This window comes from Labeo rohita, chromosome 17, assembly GCF_022985175.1.
Source record: "Labeo rohita strain BAU-BD-2019 chromosome 17, IGBB_LRoh.1.0, whole genome shotgun sequence".
NCBI classification, from domain to species: Eukaryota; Metazoa; Chordata; class Actinopteri; order Cypriniformes; family Cyprinidae; genus Labeo; species Labeo rohita.
In genome coordinates, this window is record NC_066885.1 from 7196295 (window position 1) to 7218682 (window position 22388).

Sequence of the window (22388 nt, forward strand, 5' to 3'; positions counted from 1 at the left end):
GAATGCAGCCGATGACCATCGAGGGTCTCATTACGGTCCCGATCTCTCTGTAGTCGGTTATGAGCGTGTGCTAACAGACCTGTGTGAAGCTCCCCTGAGCCTCCTCCAGTCTACCCAGGTAATGCTGCAGTTTCCCCACCCGCAGCAGCTCCACCGCTCTGGACGGATGAGGATCGCTGTAGTATAATCTGTGTGAGGAAACAGAAGATTATTGTAGCGTTGGCAAAATAAATGGTAACAATGTGAGCTTTCAAGTAGCCATTGTTTTTTCTGTTTTGTGGTTTGGGGTTTAAAAATCTTGGCTAATGACCGGACGTAGGTTCAAACGCTAGGAAGTGAGTTTCATGGCTTACCACAGAGATATACAGAAATGCTATTTCAGTTTTCAAAATGTCATGTTTGATTCAGTGTGTTACTCGCCATTTCTTGTAATTAACTGTGATAATTACTAGCAATTTCTGAGTCAAAATTGTTTTTGCAACAAATGTTTTTGTAATTTAGTGCAACTTCAGTCCTGGAAGGTTGACTACACCAGAATATTATAATACAGAGATTTATAACTGAATCATGCCAAGCATTATATTTGAATACATTTTAAATAAAAACCACTTAAACCAGTGTTGTTATTGTTAAGTACAAATAAAACTACAACAACTGCTTTTGTTAATTAAAATAAAGCTGAAATAAAGCAAAATATAAATATTAGATAAAAACTCAAATAAACAATTTAAATAATCAAGTTTAAGCTGGCGTACTAAAAAAATTTAAACTAAGTTGTATTAGAAACAAAAAAAGGGGAAAAAACAACATAAATTACTAATACTTGAAATAAACTGGAAAATATATATAAAAAAGCTAAATAAAATATAATTATAACAAATACTATAATACTTTATAAAGAATACTAAAATAACACTGCCTTCAACAAATAAGAATTACATGCCCAAAGGCAAGAAGAAAATATATGTAAATATAAATATATTTAAATATATTACAATTACAAAATATATTTAAAATATATATTTAAATATATTACAATTATTTATATTACATTATTATTTAAGTTCATAATTTGGCCCACATCCCCAAAATGAAAAAAAAAAAGGTGAATTAATTAAGAAAAAGTCCAATAAAGTTACATAAAATTAAGAAAAGTTAAAATTAAAGACAAAATCCTTATATTATATTATATTATATTATATTATATTATATTATATTATATTATATTATATTATATTACATTATATTATATTTTAATGTTTATTATTATTAATTTGTATAATATGTTTATAATTTAATTTATTTAGTTTTAATTTAATTTATTACTTATTTAGGATTTATAATCCTCAAAATGTGAGTGATATTTTAAGGGTGGAAAAGTTAAATTCAAAGACAAAATGATTATATTATATTATATTATATTATATTATATTATATTATATTATATTATATTATATTATATTATATTATGTTATATTAATAATATTTTTGAGCTTTTTATTATATTTCTGTGAATTTCTGTCAGTTTTACTGGAAAAGTGGGTAATATTTCATAATAAATAAATAAAAGGTTAAATTGAAGATAAAAAATTATTATATTATATTATATTATATTATATTATATTATATTATATTATTTATTTTTAGTTTATATATATTTTTTTTATGTTTGTATATTTAAGTTTATAATTCTTAAAATTATAGTGGTGGTAAAGTTTACTTCAAGTCACACCAGGGCAACTGTTGTAAAAAAAAAAAATATTATATATATATATATATATATATATATATATATATATATATATTAGACCAGCATCTGCAAGAAGAAATAAAAACACTTTCCCTGGAGAAGTAAATACACTACACGACTGCTGTACCAGACACAAAACCCTGATCTGATCCCGTCTTATATTTCATCTGTTCCTGAAGAAATCAACATTTCTTCTATTGGATTTTTTATACATAGTGTTTGAGCACATCAGATTAATAGCGGCGATCCTGGCAGGAAACATGCGAACATCAGCATATTTCCAGGCGCAGGAGCGTGAGGGTGATGTTCCCTGTCAGAAGCGCAAGAAAGAAAAGCCTTTATTCCACATTTCCCATTCATCCGCACTGAGCCGAGGGCAGTAGGCCAGGCTTACGGGTGATCCGCTATGCTGAGACGTGCAAACCAGAGACAGGCTGATTGTCTGCCGCTCTAAAACCAGGACATAAAGTCACAAAGCCCTCTTCTAGCAAGATGATAACAATATTTAAATATTTCTCTGGATATACTATGAAAACATCAGAGTTTTACTGCAGTAACATGAAGTACATCCAGAATATTCAACCAAAAATTGATTTCAAACACATATGATACTACATTCTGTATCTTTTGTGTTTAACTCAGTAAAACTGCTCAGTAAAGCTGTGCAGATTTCATCTTCATGGCCTTGACTGACTTTCACTTAAAGGTCAAATGCTTGGCAGTAAAAGCAATGATGAAGACGAGCACTTACAGTTCTTCAAAACTCTCTGGGGTTTTTGTACAGAGAAGCTCAGTCACTGTCTGGACACACTTGTATTGTGAAATATTTGTGTGCTGGGACGCCTCCTGACAGTCTTCATCACGCAGTGCAGATTTTTATTGTCGTGGGTTATGGGTCCAAGGTCGTCCGATAGCAGTGATTGATGCTCTAAGCTCCTTAGGTTCGTTTTAAAGACCCTTGTGATTTTGCTAGTTGTAAAAATGTCTAGAAATATCAGATTGTTTAAACGTTACAACAAAAGAATGAGGATTCAAGTTTCACAAGGACAAATGCTCGTGGTATGTGAAAGGACTTGATGGATGTGAAATTATATTGTGAGAAATATTTATACAACTGACAGAAAAGAACACAACAAAAGCCCTGTAAAGGTATATATACAGTTAAAGTCAAAACTTTACATAGACCTTGCAGAATCGGCAAAAAGTCAATTATTTTACCAAAACAAAAGGGATCATACTGTACAAAATGCATGTTATTTTGTTATTCAGTACTGTCCTGAATAAGATATTTCACATAAACGAAATTTACATATAGCCCACAAGACTGTTCAAAAGTTTACATACGCTTGATTGTTAATACACTGTTGTTACCTGAATAATCATAAACAGCTGCGTTTTTTTTGTTTAGTGATAGTTGTTCATGAGCCCCTTGTTTGTCCTGAACAGTTAAACTGCCTGCTGTTCTTCAGAAAATCCTTCAGGTCCCACAAATTCTTTGGATTTCGAGAATTTTTGTGTATTTGAACCCTTTCCAATATGATTTTGAGATCCATCTTTTCACACTGAGGACAACTGAGGGATGCAACTATTACAGAAGGTTCAAACACTCACTGATGCTCCAGAAAGAAACAATGCATTAAGTGCCAGGGGGTGAAAACTTTTTGAATTTGAAGATCAGGGTAAATTTAACTTATTTTGTCTCCTGGGAAACATGTAAGTATCTTCTGTAGAATCTGAAGGGCAGTCCTAAATGAAAAAAAAAAATGATGTTTAAGCAAAATAAGAAAAATGTACACATCTTCACTCTGTTCAAAAGGTTTCACCCCCGGCTTTTAATGCATCTCAATGCATACAGTCATAGTTGGAAAGGTTTTAAATACACAATAATGCTATTTTGTATGATTCCCCTTATTTTGGTAAAATAATTAACATTTTGCAGATTCTGCAAGGTGTATGCAAACTTTTGACTTCAACTGTAAATGCTGTTCTTTCAGGCCCCACAAATTCTGTGGTTTTTCAGCGTTTTTGTGTATTTTGAGATCCATCTTTTCACACTGGGTTCAAGAGGGTTCAAACACTCACTGATGCCTCAGATGGAAAAACGATGCATTAAGAGCTGGGGGTGAAACTTTTGAACACAATGACGATGTGTGCATTTTTCTTACTTTGTCTAAAAATCATATATATTTTTTTAAATTTAGCACTGCCTTTCAGATGCTACAGGAGATACATGTTTCCCAGAATACAAAATAAGAATTAAAATTTACCCCCAGCTCTTAATGCATCGCGTTTCATTCTGAAGCATCAGTGAGTGTTTGAAACTTCTGCAATAGTTGCATATGAGTCCCTCAGTTGTCCTCAGTGTGACAAGATGGATCTCAAAATCATACAGTCATTGATAGAAAGAGTTCAAATACACAAAAATGCTGTAAAACCAAAGACTTTGTGCAACCTGAAGGATTTTTCTGATAGCAGTTTAACTGTTCAGGACAAACAAGGGACTCATGAACAACTATCACTACACAAAACAAAACAAAACAAAACAAAACAAAACAAAACAAAACCAAAAAACAGCTGTGGATCATTCAGGTAACAACACAGTATTAAGAACAGGGTACATTTTTATAAACTCAACTATTATTTTTTCTTGTTGACTATATGTAAACATCTTTTATGTGAAATATCTTATTCAGGTCAGTACTAAATAAAAAATAACATGCATTTTATATGATCCCTCTTATTTTGGCAAAATAATTAAGATTTATCAGATTCTGCAAGGTGTATGTAAACTTTTGACCTCAACTGTAAAGTAAGTGCTATAACCATTTGAAAATCCAATTATTAATTTTCAGTATTGTTCTTGAAGAAAGTACCATTTATTCTTGGGACATAGGAATGAAATGAAATGAAATATTTCACATTACTCTACATTAAGCCAGACTATCACTTTATTTGCTGAGGCCATTAATACAAATAGAAGTGATTTTAATTAAAATGTACCCTAAAGCATCTTTGTCTGCACATTATTGGACTATATTAAATAGTATGATAGATGGGCCTGTTGATATATACCAAATGAAAAGAAAATGATTTGTGAGAACAAACACATTGTGGACGCATTCACTGTTATACAACCTGAATGAAACCTGCCAGAGAAACAAAATCAATGCATACACATAATCAATGCACATTTTGCCAATAAAAATAAATCACCAACCAAATATGACCAACACAACCACTGCACAAAACTAGTATGTTTCTGCTGAAGTCCATCCTCCATCACTGGTCTAGCCTGAACCATCGTCACTATCAGAGCGGCACTTTCTGTTGCTGTAGCAACAGTCAGAGGAGGGGCGGCACGCCGCAGCGACCTGTTAACGCTCCCATTAGTGTTAGCTCAGCCTTTCTATTCATCTCCACGCTGGATCATTACCAAGAACAAAGAGCCGTATCTCTGCCGGGACCACTTTGGAGGAATATTAAATTGTGATTTCTATCTCCTCACAAACAGCAACTTGTTCGGGAGCTGTAAAGAAGCACCGCGCCCAGGAAAGACAATAGCCTTTATCGTTAATCTGCCCGGCAGACAATGACAGCACATTAACAAAGCCCCGCGTTGTAATCTGCAGCCTACATCTCATGCATTAAAAGTGCTTTTGTCATGTGATATCAATCTCAAATAACTCTCTCTGAGCAGCAGACAAGTCAACGTGAAGGTTGTTTGTAGTGCTGATGCTACACAGGGAAAGGTTGTAGTTTCATGAGTACAACTTGTGTAATGCTTAAAGTAGTTATTATTTAAAACATTCTTCATATTACCTGACAAATATGTTCACTGTTAGTTCATGTTCATTGTTAAAACATGAACCTTAACAATTTTATTATGTTATCATGATAAGATCGGAAAAAAAAGAAAAAAATGTAAAAAAAAGTAAAATAAAAAATGAAATATAAAAATAATGGCGATGTGTTTTATTTTTTTCCACGCCATCATGTTATCAAAATGAGGAAATGTTTTTATAAAAAATAACATAAAATAAAATAAAATAATGGTAACATCTATAATTTTTTCCACTCAATTATGTTATCATAATGAGATAAACATTTTGAAAATAAAAACATAAAATAAAATAATGGTGACTTGTATTAGTTTTTCCACTGAATTCAGTTATTATAATGAGATAAACCTTTTGAAAATAAAATAAAATAAAATAAATAATGGTGATGTGCATTACTTTTTCCCACTCCATCATGTTATCATAATGTGGTAAAACTTTAGAAATAAAATTAAATAATGGTGACATCTATTATTTTTTTTATCATAATAAGATAAACCTTTTGAAAATAAAGCAAAATAAAATAAAATAAAATAATAAAATAAAATAAAATAAAAATAAATAAAAATAAATAAAAATAAATAAAATAATGGTGACATATTATTTTTTCCAATCAATTTTGTTATATGAGATAAACTTTTTGAAAATAAAAAAAATAAAAAAATAAAAAAAATAAAAATAAAATAAAATAAAATAAATAATTGTGATGTGCATTTTTTCCCCACTCCATCATGTTATCATAATGAGGTAAACCTTTAGAAAACAAAATAGTAAAATAAAATAAAAAAAATAAAAGTGACATGAATTATTTCTTCCATTCAATTATGTTATCATAATGAGATAAACCTTTTGAAAATACAATAAAAAATATAAAGTTAAATAATGGTGAAATGTATTATTTTTTTCCACTCAATTGTGTTATCATAATGAGATGAACCTTTTAAAAATAAATAAAAAATTATATAAAAATAGTGACGCATATTTTTTTCCACTCAATTTAGTTCTCATAATGAGATAAAACATAAAACAAAATAAAAATGAATTGAATTGGAATAAACTGAAATAAAAACAAAACAAAAGCATTGAAAACGTAACGTAAAACATGAAAAAAAACAACAAGATGTTGGAGGAACAGGGTAGGAAGAAGGTTCAGGAAACCTGTTTGAAAACAGTCATAATCTTGCAGTTTTATTTGGCGGAGCAGAAATGACACATTTCACCTTAAAAACTTTAATGAAACTCCTATATTAAGCTTCCCGAGTTACGAAAGATCAACCCTTGAACACTAAAATCTCATTTTGAAAGCGTTCGTACACTGCCGCTAAAAAAAGAGCCTGTTTTCTTTATAAATACCATTTATTCATGAACATGTTGATGTACAAGAATCTTCTGTGTCCCTGCATCTCCCCTTTATGTGACCCCTCTCCTCCAGAGCATGGGAACATGCTTGGTTAAACCAGACTCACACTATCACCTATATGACTCATGACATTACCACCCTGACCTCCCACTCACCTTTATATCGCCTCTAACCGCCCACCTTTGACTCCATCTCCGAACCCTCAGACTAGTAACAAAGCCCTCCATTACAAATCCAATCCTGCCGAACCCCATCCCTTTCCCTCCCTGTGCTGCAATACTTGGTTTAGTCAGCACCCTGTCTGTTACCCAGACTCCCACACTGCGGTCTCAGTGTCACTAATGCCTGCCTGGGCCTCCGGATCGTTCTGGCAGCTTCTCAGAACTGTGTGTGGTTCTGTTTTTTATCTGTTTTATGAAGCAATGCTGTAGGTGTCCCCATAACAATCCCTCTCACACATTTCACACCCATTTCCCCTCTGAACCGCTGACAGCCGACACATATTTTTTGACCCCGAAAAACCGAGGAGGCTTTTAATTAAATAACTGCGTTGTGTAGCGAGATCGGGTTCGCTTTGACCCCGGCCTACACTCATTTCTAAGTGAAGTGAAGTGGAGAACACGCTCCAGAGATGAAGTTCTGGCACCGATTCAGCAGAAGTTTAAGTTTCCAATCTTTCTTCTGAGTCATGACAGTGAGATGAGGACAAAAGAAGGGCTTCTACCTCACACAGGAAACTTCAAGGAAGCTGTCAGTGCAACTAAAGACCAATAATATCAGTTGTTGGAATAATTAAAATAATTTTAAACATGCATTCTACAGGTTATATGTAATATGAAGAGGCCCCAAAATGTATTTTGACACTTTTGGGCACTTAAAACAATAATTGCAGCTAGTTTTGACCTCATTACAAAATAAAAAAGAACAGTGTATTGTTTTACATGTGAAAATCCACCAAATGCTGTTTGGTTGTTTGTTTGGTAATTAAACTAAATTAAATTATTTAATTTTTTTTATATTGTATTATATCGTTTAAATTTAAAAATCCACCAAATGCTGTGCTTGTAATTAAATTAAATTAAATTAAATTAAATTAAATTAAATTAAATTAAATTAAATTAAATTAATATTATATTATATTATATTAACAGCCAAAGGCTGTTAAATTTAATTTAATTTAATTTAATTTAATATTTAATTCAATTTGACTTAATTTAATGTAATATTTAACATAATTTAATTTTTAATTTTTTATATTGTTTTAGATTTGAAAATCCACCAAATGCTGTTTGTTTGTTTGGTAATGTAATGTAATGTAATGTAATGTAATGTAATGTAATGTAATGTAATGTAATGTAATCTAATCTAATCTAATTTAATTTAATTTAATTTAATTTAATTTAATTTAATGCAATTTAATGTAATTTAATGTAATTTAATTTAATTTTTGACTTACCTGAACTTAACTTAATTTACTATTTTTTATATTGTATTGTTTTACATTTGAAAATTGAAAATCCACCAAATGCTGTTTGTTTGTTTTGTAATTCGATTTAATTTAATATTTAGTTTATTTTAAAAAATAATAAAAAATAATAAAATAATAATAATAATAAAAAAAACCTGTGCAAATCACAGTCAAAAAAGCTGGGTTTGCTGGAATTTCACCATAAAAATATGGTAACAACATTTTATACTCAACTAATTGAGGTCAATACTAATAAGATAATAAAATAATAAATAATAAAAAGAAAAAAATGTATAAAATGACCCATAGTCTCACAGATGACTGGGAATGTCAATTTCCATTTTCTTTGTGTTGTAAATTATATAAAGATTAATTTAAATTAATTTATTATTTATTTATTTTTACACTTTTTTACAACTACATTTTTTCCCATATAGAGTATTACCAAAACTACTAATTTAGTTTAAAATTAGTAGTTTTAGTAATATTTAAAATTTAAAATGTAATTTAAAAGTAATTACTAAAACTAAAAGTACAAAAGAAAAAAAAATAGTTTTACTGTAGCATTTTTACAGTCTTTTACTGTTTACATTTATGATCATTTTGTTACAGCGTTTCTTTCCAATAAACAACACTTTTGGTATTCTCTTATATTCTTTTAGACATTCATACATTTTTAAGTGTGACTTCAGTGTCCAAATATGTTTTGCGGCCAGTGTAAATTGTATAAAGTGGCCTCTATTTGTCTTCCCCAGCTAAAAGTCTGCAGTAAAAGCAGCATCCGAAGCAGAAGAGATTCTTCATACATATTTAAATATAACAGGCCTGTTTCATACAGCATCTATGAATAGAAATACGCATCTCTGAAGTACTGACGCAGAATCCTGAGCTTTTCTTTACACCACCTGTTGGTGTTTTGGTAGTAGGTAAAATATACATATCAGTAGCAGCTCATTAAAAATAATTAGGCTTTAATTGGCATGACCGAATATATTAAGTGGGAAAGACTGAGGAATTGAAGATTGAAGTGTGCAGGGCTGAATGCAGCAATGTAGATAGGCAAAACATAAATGTCTGCACACTAATAATTAAGCTCCAAAATGTTTTACTCAACCAGCTAGCAATGTTTAAAGCTCACAGGTCTTCATCAAGCCAATCTGGTGTTATAATAGAAGTGTAAGTCTTTCTCATTAAGCATCTCAGCCTTATAGACGATTCGGCAGGTGAGCTATAGATAGGAATGGAGCGCTAAGAGACTCTCACAGCTGAAACGCCCCGGGATCTGCTGCTTTGTGCTGTGAACACTGCTGGATCTGCATAAATCCACATTTGATAACAGCGCTGAAACTGTGCAAATGCTTTCTAAATGTGCATTTTGTCTTGCCAACATAGTGGAAATGGATGTGCAATTACATTAAATGTGTGAAATCATTTTAGCGTCTCTGTATTCGCTGCAAGAGGACACAGTATTGTTTGCTATGCACAGGTAGTGTGTAGTGGCTTCAAAATGTCATTTTTATTTATATAGCATTTTATACAATACAAAAGTAGCTTTACATTCAAGGAATAGCTCAACAAAAAAAATTACTCAACCTCAGAGAATCCAAGATGCAGATTTGTTTGTTTCTTCATCAGAACAGATTTGAAGAAATTTAGCATTACATCACTTGCTCACCAATGGATTCTGTGCAGTGAATGGGTGCCGTCAGAATGAGAGTCCAAAAAGCTGATCAGGGTTCGTACAGATACTGTAAAATCAAAAATTCCAGGACTTTTCAAGCACTACCGTTTTGATTTTTAAAGACTTCAATCAGAGATCTCATTTATTGAACAATGTCTTCCATTCCAAATTCTAAAAAAAGAGAAACAGATATGTAAAAATATACTAATAAAAATGGCAAAAATAAAGTAAAGCACAGGCAAAGTATTACTACAAACTATACTACACTTTTACTAGTAAAACCACTCTTCATTTTCTCAAGGGATTTGTATTTGTGTATACCTTCTTTTATCTTTTTTTTTGGTTTTGGTTTTGGTTTTTATAACTATACTGCATTAATGGTTTGATGTTTACAACTGAAAAAAAAAAAAAAAAAAATCAATACATAAATAGAAAATTAAATCGCACCGAAGTCCCAATCTGAATCAAATGATTCGTGATCCACACTAAATTTGATTTCGATCGGAACTTCAAATTGTGTATGGCATCATTCAATTCACTAAACGCATTCTGATCTAAATGATTTGTGATATGCCCTCCGAAGTTCAGACCTGAACCAAATAATTTGCGATACTCAAAGTTCCAATCTAAATCAAATGATTCACGATATGTGATTTCAAGGCCTGATCTAAATCAAATGATTCTTGATCTATGCTCTGAAGTTCCGATCTAAAGCAAAAGATTTGCAAACCCGCTCCAAAGTTACTTTCTAAACCAAGTGATTTGCAATCCACGCTCTGAAGTCCTGATCTGAATTTGATTTAGACTGGGACTTCAAATTGCGTATTGCATCATTTGATTTGAATCATCCAATTCGCTAAATGATTACAAACCCGTTTCGATTTAAATCAAATGATTCATTAAACGAATAGTGAATCATTAAACGATGCAATGGTTTAACCGATTCGGAGTTTCAAAAATCTCAGTTTCGCCCATCACTTTTAATATAGTAAAACCACTGTTACTTTTCTTAAGGGATTTGTATTTGTGTATACCTTCTTTCTTTTTTTTTGTTTGTTTGTTTTTATAACTGTACTGCATTAATAATTTGATATTTTCAACTCTTTTTTTTTTTTCTAAAAATCCTGAAACTAATGATTTGCGAACCCGCTCTGAAGTGCTGATCTGAATTTGATTTAGATCGGCACTTCAAATTGTGTATCACATCATTTGATTTGAATCATTCAACTCGCTAAATTATTCATGAACCCTTTCCAATCTAAATCAAATGATTTGCGATGTGCGCTCCAAAGCCTCGTCCTGAATAATTTGCGATACGCGAAGTTCCAATAAGAAGTTCCAATAAGTGCTCCAAAGTCCTGACCCGAATCAAATTATTTGTGATATGTAAAGTTCAATTCTAAGTCAAATGATTTGCGATACGCGATTGAAAGTCCCGATCTAAAACAAATGATTCATGATACGCGATTCAGTTGGAGCACTTGAAATAGTAAATCATTTTGTGACGCAATGGTTTAACTGATTCAGAATTTTGAAAAGTTCTGTTTCGCCCATCATTACCTGCTTTTTAAAATTGCTACAAGCGATGTCAAAATTCAAAAATGAATGGCTCTTTTAATTTGATCTAGTGAAACGCTTGAAACAACTGATTGAAGTCAATGAGTTTGAATCACTCAGAGCGGTTCCAGCGTATTAAACACTTATTTCATAGATACATTGTCTTTCAATAATTCAAGCACTTTTCAAGTAGCTCTTGAGAAATATTGTTATTTTCAAAGGTTTTCCAGGCTTTAAAAGTCAAATTCATGTACTTCAAGCACTTTAAGCACCGTGTACGAACGCTGTCTGATAAAAACATCACAACAATCCACAAGTAATCCACACCACTCCAGTCTATCAAATAATGTCTTGTGAAATAAAAAGAAAAAAACAAAAAAAAAACACACAAATCCATTAAGATGTTTTAACTAGTCCTAAAGTTGTCATGTCTGAATCAGTAGAGAAATATACAGAAATAAAGAACTGTTTACAAATGAAAGCAGTTCAAAACATTTCTAATGAAATATGCTGGTGGATTTTGATGTGAGAGCACAACAGGAGATGGACTTTTTCACTGTAGGAAGCATTATTCTGGATTATGGACTGGTATTTTGGCCAGAAGCAAAGGTTTAAAGTTAAAACGCCTTAATGATGGCTTAGTATTCTTTTACAAACACGCAGCCTTTTGCTTCACAAGAGGTTAATTGAAGGACTGGAGTCATGCGGATTACTTACGGATTATTGTTTCAGCTGTTTGGACTGTCATTCTGAAGGCACCCATTCACTGCAGAGGATCCATTGGTGAGCAAGTGATGTAATGCTAAATTTCTCCAAATATGTTTCAATAAAGAAACAAACTTATCAACTTCTGAGATGGCCTGAGGGTGAGTAAATTTTCATTTCTGGGTGAACTATTCCTTTAAAGGAGCAGTTCACTTCCAAAACAAAGATTCACATATAATGTACTCACCCCCTTGTCATCCAAGATGTTCATGTCTTCTTTTCTTTAGTCGTAAAGAAATTATGTTTTTTGAGGAAAACATTTCTGCATTTTTCTCCATATAAAGGACTGGTATGGTGCCCCGATTTTGAACTTCCAAAATGCAGTTTAAATGGTATTTAAATACTTTTTAATCTCAAACGCTTGTCTTGGCTTTCTCTCCCTGAACTGAACTCTGTGTATTCTGGCTCGAGACAGTTAGGGTATGTCGAAAAACTCCAATCGGATTTTCTCCCTCAACTTCAAAAATCATTTCAAAATCATCCTACATCGCTGCAGAAGTACTGACCCCATCTTTGCAAAGTGAAAATGCAAAGAAGATCAAACACCCTTAACAATAAAGGTAAAACAGCGAAATAGGACAATTTTGAAGTTGAGGGAGAACATGAGATGGGAGTTTTTCGACATACCATAACTATCATAACCGGAACAAAAACAGTCCAGGCAGAGAAAGACAAGACGAGCGTTTGGCATTAAAAAGTATATAAATTGTATTATTTTTATGAAAATGACCGATCGTTACGCTAGATAAGACCCTTCTTTCTCGGCTGGGATCGTTTACAACCGCATTTGGGATCGTTTGAAGCCGCATTTTAAACTGCATTTTAGAAGTTCAAAATCGGGGCACCATATCAGTCCATTATATGGAGAAAAATCCTGAAATGTTTTCTTTTAAAAAGCAATTTCTTTACGACTAAAGAAAGAAAGACATGAACATCTTGGATGACAAGGGGGTGAGTACATTATATGTGAATCTTTGTTTTGAAAGTGGACTTCTCCTTTAATAAACCAAAAATAACAGTGTTAATGTTGTAAAAGCATTAATTACGAATCAAAATGCAGCTCTACAAAAGACTACAGTGTCATTATTAAGCTTAATTTAGAGTCAACGCAAAGTCAGCTATACTGATTGAATTCAGTCCAATAACATGTCAATGTTAGTGCAGTTAAATCAATAATATTACTCAATATTAATTGTCTTTTAAAGATGTATATGGATGCAATTAAAAGGTCTGAATGTCATTGCATTAGATATCAGTGAGTTTAGGTAATCTATTGTTCTAAACATCATGTTGATGGAGGTAGGTCATTATTTTTGCAATTCTGTTTGGTGTCGCTTGTGGCATAAAAATTACATCACCGTTCAATGACAATTTGGAGACAGAAATAGACCAAACTTGTTGAGAGCAGTATGCTGTTGTGCATCAGTGTAGGTGCCTCAAGCAAAGACTCCAGACTATGTAGACTAATGAACTATGACTGAACCTCCTGTGAATAGATCAGATGCCATTTAGTGATGAGATAAAAGTGATGCCTTAAAAGCCCCACTAGTGACTAAGCTTGACTTGGTCAGTAGTCAATTAAATTTTCATAAAGCGCAGAAGAAAGTAACCTACAGCAGTTATAAATATAAAAACCCTGCCCTTGTGGGCACAGTAATACAAAAACTCTGTTTTGAATAAATGCAATCTAATGAGAAATGACAGAAAAGATCAGGTCAGGTTCTTTCACCAGTCCTGGAGATTTCAGCTAAATAAAAACAAAACAAAGCGATCTAGTGACATGTGCTTCTCTTGTTTTGTCTGATTTTTGCATGTAAATGATAAACATGCTGTGAGTCAGGTCAAAAGAATGCTCTGTTTACAACTTAACTAGATGCACAATGTCTATTGCTAGTTAGAGGCAAAGCAACACTTCAGGCAATGGGACAAAGTACATAAACATACGACTAAAATCACTCTTGAACCTTCAGCAAACATCCCATGCAGAGCTCCGAAACTGTCAAAGCTGAGCGGTCAGAGTTTTGCTGCAACGAAGGGGAACTCCACAGACCCGGATGCCCTTGGCGGTTCATCGCGTGGAGCCGGACTCTCAGGAATGTTCCTTCTTCCACTTCATTGGATTAACTGCTTAATAGTCTAATTTGCATATTAATGACACACCAGCTCGTCTCGCTTAATAGAAGACTTGAACTGGTCTGGAATGTAAGGAAGAATGCTTAACAAGTGACCTTTAACTAGAATGTAACCTCAAAAACAAACATTCGTTACTTCTACATTATTTTAAACTTAATATACCTATATACACCACCAGTCAAAAGCTTTTGAACAGTACGATTTTTAATGTTTTTTAAAGAAGTCTCTTCTGCTCACCAAGCCTGCATTTATTTGAGCCGAAGTACAGCAAAAACAGCACAATTTTGAAATATTTTTACTATTTAAAATAACTGTTTTCTATTTGAATATGTTTTAAAAGTTGAATTTTTAGCATCATTATTCCAGTCACATGATCTTTCAGAAATCATTCTTATATTCTGATTTGCTGCTCAAAAACCATTTATTATTATTATGTTGAAAACAGCTGTGTAGAATATTTTTCAGGTTTCTTTAATGAATAAAAAGTAACAGCATTTATCTGAAATAGAAATATTTTGTAACATTATAAATGTCTTTTTAAATTCTATCAATTTAAAGCATCCTTCCTAAATAAAAGTATTAATTTCCATAATTTCTTCACCCAAATAAATAAATAAACAATTATAATAATAATGTTTCTTGAAAAGCAAAACAGCATATTAGAATGATTTCTGAAGGATCATGTGACACTGAAGACTGGAGTAATAAATTACATTTTAAAATATATTCAAAAGAAAACAGTTATTTTTAAATAGTAATTTTTTTTTAAATCCTACTGTTTTTGCTGTACTCTGGATCAAATAAATTTGAGCTCAAATTAAAAAAAAAAAAATTCTACTGTTCAAAAACTTTTGACTGATATGTGTATAGTATCGCATCAAATTAAACTGCATTGTATTAAATGCATGTAAATTGTCTACGTAAAATGTGAAATTAATGCTAAAATATGGGTGAAATAATGATTCATCGTCATTCAGCGTAACAGATATACCACATACTTATTTTGAACTGTACTTATTAAAGGGATAGTTCACCCAAAAATGAAAATTACCCCATGATTTACTCACTCTCAAGTCATCCTAGATGTATGACTTTCATCTTTCAGACGAATGCATTCTGAGTTATTTAAAAAAATGTCCTGACTCTTCCAAGCTTTATAATGGCAGTGAACGGGAGATTTTGAAGCCCAATAAAATGCATTTTTGGGTGAACTATCCCTTTAAAACATATAAAAGAAAAAGTGGTCATACAAAATTGTAATATATTTTAAATGATTAAAAACAAATGGGTAAACCTAGTGGTTTGAAGCATAGTGGCAAATATTAGTTAAAGACTTGGGGGGCTCCACTGTAATCTTTAGACAGAGTCTTTTAACGTCACCTAAATATGCCTGATAAGATTTTTTTGGAATATGAACTAATTCTAATGTATGGGGAAAAAATGTAAAACTTTCATTATTTTGATGCTTGCTTTCTTCGTTGACCTATATATAGTGACTTTTAGAAACCTCACCTGCCAAAACACCAACAAAATTACAACGCAGCCACGTATCCATTCCACATGAGTGAATGACATGAATCCAAAACATTCATATTGCAATGTATTGTTAATGAGCGAACCGCAGTTGAGCTATTGATAGCACGTTCACCTGGATGTGAAAATGCAAATAGTTTCTGCTTCCAGGCTGAACAGCAGGTACCAGAAACCTGTGATGTGGTTAAACTGATGGCTGCAGTCTAACTGGGTCATATATTGTGACTTTAACTTGATAAACAGTGAGAGAAGCGAAATCTATAGTGTTATAAGAAACACTTCTCTGTGGGTTTGCTTAATTAACAGCACCTTGATAAAGTGCTAAAAAACGTCTGTTATTTTAACAAAAATTAGCAGCCACACAGCAATGACAGGTTATTAAATAAATAAATAAAATGTTAAATAATAATAATAATATGTAAATATATAAAAATACATATACACAGTATATTGTATATTTCTGTATATCTACATCTGTAACAAAAAGTAAAGGGATTTTTTTTATTTTTTGATAATTATTTAAAAATTATTATAAAAATAGACAAATATATAAATTACATTTATTTATTTAATTTATTTATTTTTTTGCATTATTTACTGCTAACTTAAAACTTCGTTAGTTTTAATTTGGGCTCCTGTAACAGCAAAACATAGATCAGACTAATCAGCCACTATGTAAGTTGTCAAATCATTGAATATCCCTGTGTCTAGGTTTTAAAGATCGAATAAAAGTTCAAAGTAAAATGCAAAGCATCGTCATACATAAATAATGAGAAGCTGCAATGGTAATTTTCTAATCAAATTAATTATTGTGAAAAGACTGGCTAAAAACAGCATGCACTAATGAATCACTTTGCATATATTAAGCACTTGAGCAATTAAAACAATTCAGAGGCTCTCACTAAACTGCCTGACTGATCCCCAAATAGAATCGGTGCATAAATAAATGTCTATTTATCTCGCAATAGCCAGCAGCGACCTTACTTAACATGCAATCCAGTTCATTCTGCAAATGAATCAGAAAACAATTCTTCAAAAGTTTCTTAAGGTAACCAAATTTAATTTTCTTCCCGTGTTAAAAAGTGATTGCGAGGGCGTTCGAGCTCTCTTGTGATGTGAAGGATCTATTATTGCTTTGTCAGGTGGCCGCTCAGCCAGTATCTCTTTCCAAACCTCTTGTAGCCTGAATGACAAGAGGAGGGGGGCAGGACCACTTCTAATAATTGCCTGTTCAGAAAGCATTCACACAGCAAACACAGGAGCAGCCAATTCCAGAAATAATTTGGGATCCCAGACAAGGCCAGTAATGAACCTCACAATTTTGAAACGCAGAACAAAAGCGCATGACGAATACCGAATCAAGCTGTAATGGAATGTCATGAAGCCCCGTGTTACGTGATGACTGGAGCTGTCACTTAAACAAAAAGGTTTTCACAGCCTTCATAGCCATGTTGTGACTTTTACTGATTTTCTGCCCAAATGTTTGATGGATATTATGACTCCTGATGACTCCCAAACCCCATTTTCAAGCCAGTAAAGAGGGCATTTGCAATGATAATGTATTAAAGCTGAAAAAGCAAGGCACAGTTGGAAACTTTTTGGTCAGGTGTATGGACATTATTACTGTAATGTGTTCATTCTGAGAGCAAACAGCTTTTTCTCCACTGACAGCAAATCAAAAGGGCCCTATGACTCCGCGAAGCAGAAAACATGGATGGAATCACGGAAGAATTCACTGTGTTGTGTGGAATGTAATGGAATTTGACACCTTTTCGATAATTCAAAAGTAGGTCAGTACACTTAAATCAAAACACAATACAGCCGCAAAAAGACTATTTAAATATGAATCTTGCATGCTCTGCGTGTCTCTGTGTGAATGAATGGCGCAGATGCGCAGTTTTGTTTACTAAACACATACTGAGGCACGGGTGAGACTTGCGGCGGTTTCAGACTCTGTGGCCTCAAAATATGAGTACATGAACACAAACAAAATCTCTAGAACTGCTCTGAGAGTCACTTAATGAGCATTATACCGTTTCTATTGAGAAAAAAGTATCGTCATATACAAAACTCCTCAAAATAAAAGTTTGGTTTAACTTGAAGAAAATGTGATAGAAATACATTACTTAATGTAATGATAGTATTACTACTACTAATAAAATTATTATTAAAACATTATATTTTAAGGAATATTTACCAGAAAAAAAAATATTTACCAGAAAAATATAAATACACAACACAGCATTTTTGAAGGAAAAAAGAAAGAAAGAAATAATAATAAATCAATTCTTTACAAAATCAATTAATTAGACATACTTTTGATTATTACAATTTAATAAAACCATTAAAATAGAATTTAGAGAATTAATGGAAAACAGAATTTGGTCAAAATAAAACTAAATTTGCGAAAAAAATAAAATGTATTTCGTAGGGCCTTAAAAATTTAATTTTTGTTAAACTTTTAATAAATTGCTGTTAAACTGTGTAAATTGTGTCATGATTTCAATTCATTAGACATGCTTTTTGATTAATATTTTTTTAATTTAACCATTAAAACAGAGTCCTGAAAACTTAAAATGAAAAAACAAACAGACAAACAAACAGAAAAACAGAATCCAGAAAAATTAAAACGGAAAAACTGTATGTGCTAAAAATAAAATTGAATTAGAGAAAAAAAAAAGTACAAAAAGTATAAATTGCTGTTAAATTGTGTAAGTTGCATGATTTCAATTAATTAGACATGCTTTTTGATTAATATTTTTTATTTAACCATTTAAACAGAGTCTTGAAAAATTAAAATGGAAAAAAACAGAATCCAGAAAAATGTAAACGGAAAAAAATGAATTTGGTAAAAATAAAAGTGAATTTGAGAAAAAATAAAATGTATTTCATAGGGCCTTAAAAATGTAATTTTTAATAAATGCTTTTAATAAACTGCTGTTAAATTGTGTTTTATGTTTTCATGATAAATTAGACATGCCATTAAATAACCATAAAATTATTATTATTATTATTATTATTATTATTATTAAAACCATATAACTATTAAAAGAGTCTAGAAAAATGAAAATGGAATTTAAAAAAAAAAAAAAAAAAAAAAAAAGCAGAAATTGGGAAAAAATAAAACAGATTTCATTGTGCCTATTAGAAAGCATGTAAAAAAAAACATTCTAATATGCTGATTTGATGCTCAAGAAACATTTCTTATTATTATTAATGCTGAAAACAGTTGTGCTGCTTAATATTTATCCAAAAACAATATTTTTTCAGCTTTCTTTAATAAATAGAAACTTCAAAAGAACAGCATTTATTTGAAACAGAAATATTTTGTAACATTATAAATGTAATTTAATGCTTTAATGCTTCCTTGTTTTTCTAAGCATTAATTTCTTAAAAACTAACCAAAGTTTTGTACAACTCCCAGGTATTTCCATATATGATTAGTATAGTATTTCAAAACATAAACCTCTTTGAGTAGCATATTTCAGCACTAAATTCTCTTGGTGAAGACAAGTAAAGAAATCATTGTGAAAGCAGCAATTATCAGCGCTTGACGGATATGCAATGAAAATGACCAAATGGTTGAAATATTCCTATGTGGCCTATTTATCTTTCTTTATAACGTGCATTTATCTTGTTGTTCTAACAGCAGAAACTGCGGCGACATTGGCAAGCATCAATCTCGATGTCAATTCGGCATTTAAAGAGCCATTTTAGCAGCATTTTTCCCTCTTCCTTGCATTGGCGGCCCTCCCTCGGCACCATAAACATTAATCAGACGCAGTATAAAGCCAGAGACTAAGAATCCAACAGGCAATATAAAAACTTATTCATGCTTTGCATGAGCTGACATGGGAAGACGGGATCCAGCGCTGTAGAAAAATAACAACCGTATTCATATTCCCCCCATCTGACGGGGGAAAAGCTGTTGGGTAATTTCACTTTTTTTCAAGGTCCAATGCATCTGAAGCTCTGATCCGACTGTTTCTTCACTGTCTACTTTCGGATTTAGTGGAAATCACTGGAGGTCCACCGCCGCTACAAACTGACATCTGCAGGAGCTTGAAGTCAATAATCTCTTTGCGTTTAGCCTGGAGGTATGTATTATTCGCAGCACTATGGGGAAGAGACCTTTCCAAACAGCTTTTTTTCAACAACCACAAATGAAACACCACAGTCGAAGAGTCCCAAACCTCCTCTAGATCTGCTGTTTTAGTTGACTACACGAATGCACTGATAAACACCTGATTCAAAAGAAGACCAGTGTCTGTTGATCTGTTCTACACGTCTCAAGGGAAGTCATTCATAGTGGCTACGGTGCACAATGCTAAGATTGGTGTTGTGCACATCGATTCAGTAGTAGTTGGTGATGAATACTGTCCTGCGGTGCATGTCACCTGGGGTCTGCCCTTTCCTAAATTGATCCATTTGTCCCATTTAAACAAAGCTGAACAAGCTTTTTTTTTTAAAGGTTATAGAAAAGACCCCTGGTATTAGGACAGGCAAAACACAATGTCCTGAGATTTAAATGTACAATGTTTTTGTCAATATCTCAACATCTGGTAAATAAACCACCTAGCAACTCATACAAAAACAAAACCATGGTTTCCTCCAAAACTGTGGTGTTAATAGTAGTATAACAAAACAACTAAAAATATTCTGCCAGCTACATTGTTTAAAAATCCCATTTAAATTTGTAATGATTTTACAATAGCAACAAGTAGATTTTTATATTTTCTGAACAAAATGAGAGTGGTATTTGCCAATCCAAAAATGTTAACATGTTGCTATATGGTTGCAAGTCACTGTCACATGATTAGATTTTTTTAAAAAAAGTGTCTTATATTAATAAAGGCTGAATTTATTTGATCAAAAAACAAAAGAAAACTGTAAAATATGTTTAAATATATGTTATCTCTATATAAATATTTTTTAAACTTTATTTATTTATAATTGCAAAGCCATTGCTCCTTCTTCAGTGTCACATGATCATTTTGAAATAATTATAACATGCTGATATGGATGAATGAATGAATAAATAAACAAACTTTTTTATATATATTTAATTTTTAATTTGAAGAACAACAGTTATTTAAACAATTTTTTAGATTATAAGTTTACCAGTCTTTATTCTTATTTAAATTGAGCAAATTTAATGCATCCTTTCTAAATAGATACATCATTTTATATTATACTTAATTTTATTAATTATATATATATTTTATTAGTAATTTAATTTAATTTGATTTTATTTTAATTATTTATTTATTTTTAGAAAAAGCCTCTTATATTCATAAAGGCTGTATTTATTTGATTAAAACAGAACAAAAACAGTACAATATACAAAAATATTTATTTCAAATATATTTTACACCATAATTATTTATTTATTTATTTGCTTGATTTTCTGTAATTGCAAAGCATTTTCAGCAGGCATTCGTCCTTCTTCAGTGTCACATGATTATTTTGAAATAATTATAATATGCTGATTTGGTTAAACAAACAAACAAACAAATAAAGTTTATTTATTTTTCTCTTTTAATTTCTTAAAAATTTTAAAGAGTTATTTTAAATAGAAACATTTTATGAAGTTATAAGCTTTATTGTCTTTATTGTCATTTTTGATAAAAATTTAATGCACCCTTGCTCATTTTATTTAATTTTTTATTATTTTGCTTTAATTTATTTTATGCATCCTTGCTAAATAGAAGTATCATTTTATTTTATTTTTATTATTTTGCTTTAATTTATTTTATGCATCCTTGCTAAATAGAAGTATTATTTTATTTTATTTTATTTTATTTTTATTATTTTGCTTTCATTTATTTTATGCATCCTTGCTAAATAGAAGTATTATTTTATTTTATTTTATTTTATTTTTTTTTATTATTTTGCTTTCATTTATTTTATGCATCCTTGCTAGACAGAGGTATAACTTATTTTATTTTATTTTATTTTGTTTTGTTTTGTTTTATTGTATTTTTATTTTTTATTATTTTGCTTTTGTTTATTTTATGCACCCTTGCTAAACAGAAGTATCATTTTATTTTATTTTTATTATTTTGCTTTAATTTATTTTATGCACCCTTGCTAAACAGAAGTATCATTTTATTTTATTTTTATTATTTTGCTTTCATTTATTTTATGCATCCTTGCTAGACAGAAGTGTAATTTATTTTATTTTATTTTGTTTTGTTTTATTGTATTTTATTTTTTATTATTTTGCTTTTGTTTATTTTATGCACCCTTGCTAAACAGAAGTATCAGTTTATTTAAAATCTTACTGACATTGAGCATTTGAACGG

General features: G+C 31.2%; 1 protein-coding gene across 1 annotated transcript in view; it reads right to left on the reverse strand.

Annotated features, from left to right (window-relative positions):
• The window catches only part of smyd3 (SET and MYND domain containing 3), a 205825-nt gene that overhangs the window by 4956 nt on the left and 178481 nt on the right, over positions 1-22388 (reverse strand). Inside the window, exon 11 of the mRNA XM_051133022.1 lies at positions 80-188. Coding sequence (XP_050988979.1) covers positions 80-188 — 109 coding nt within the window. The remainder of the gene's footprint in view (positions 1-79; positions 189-22388) is intronic.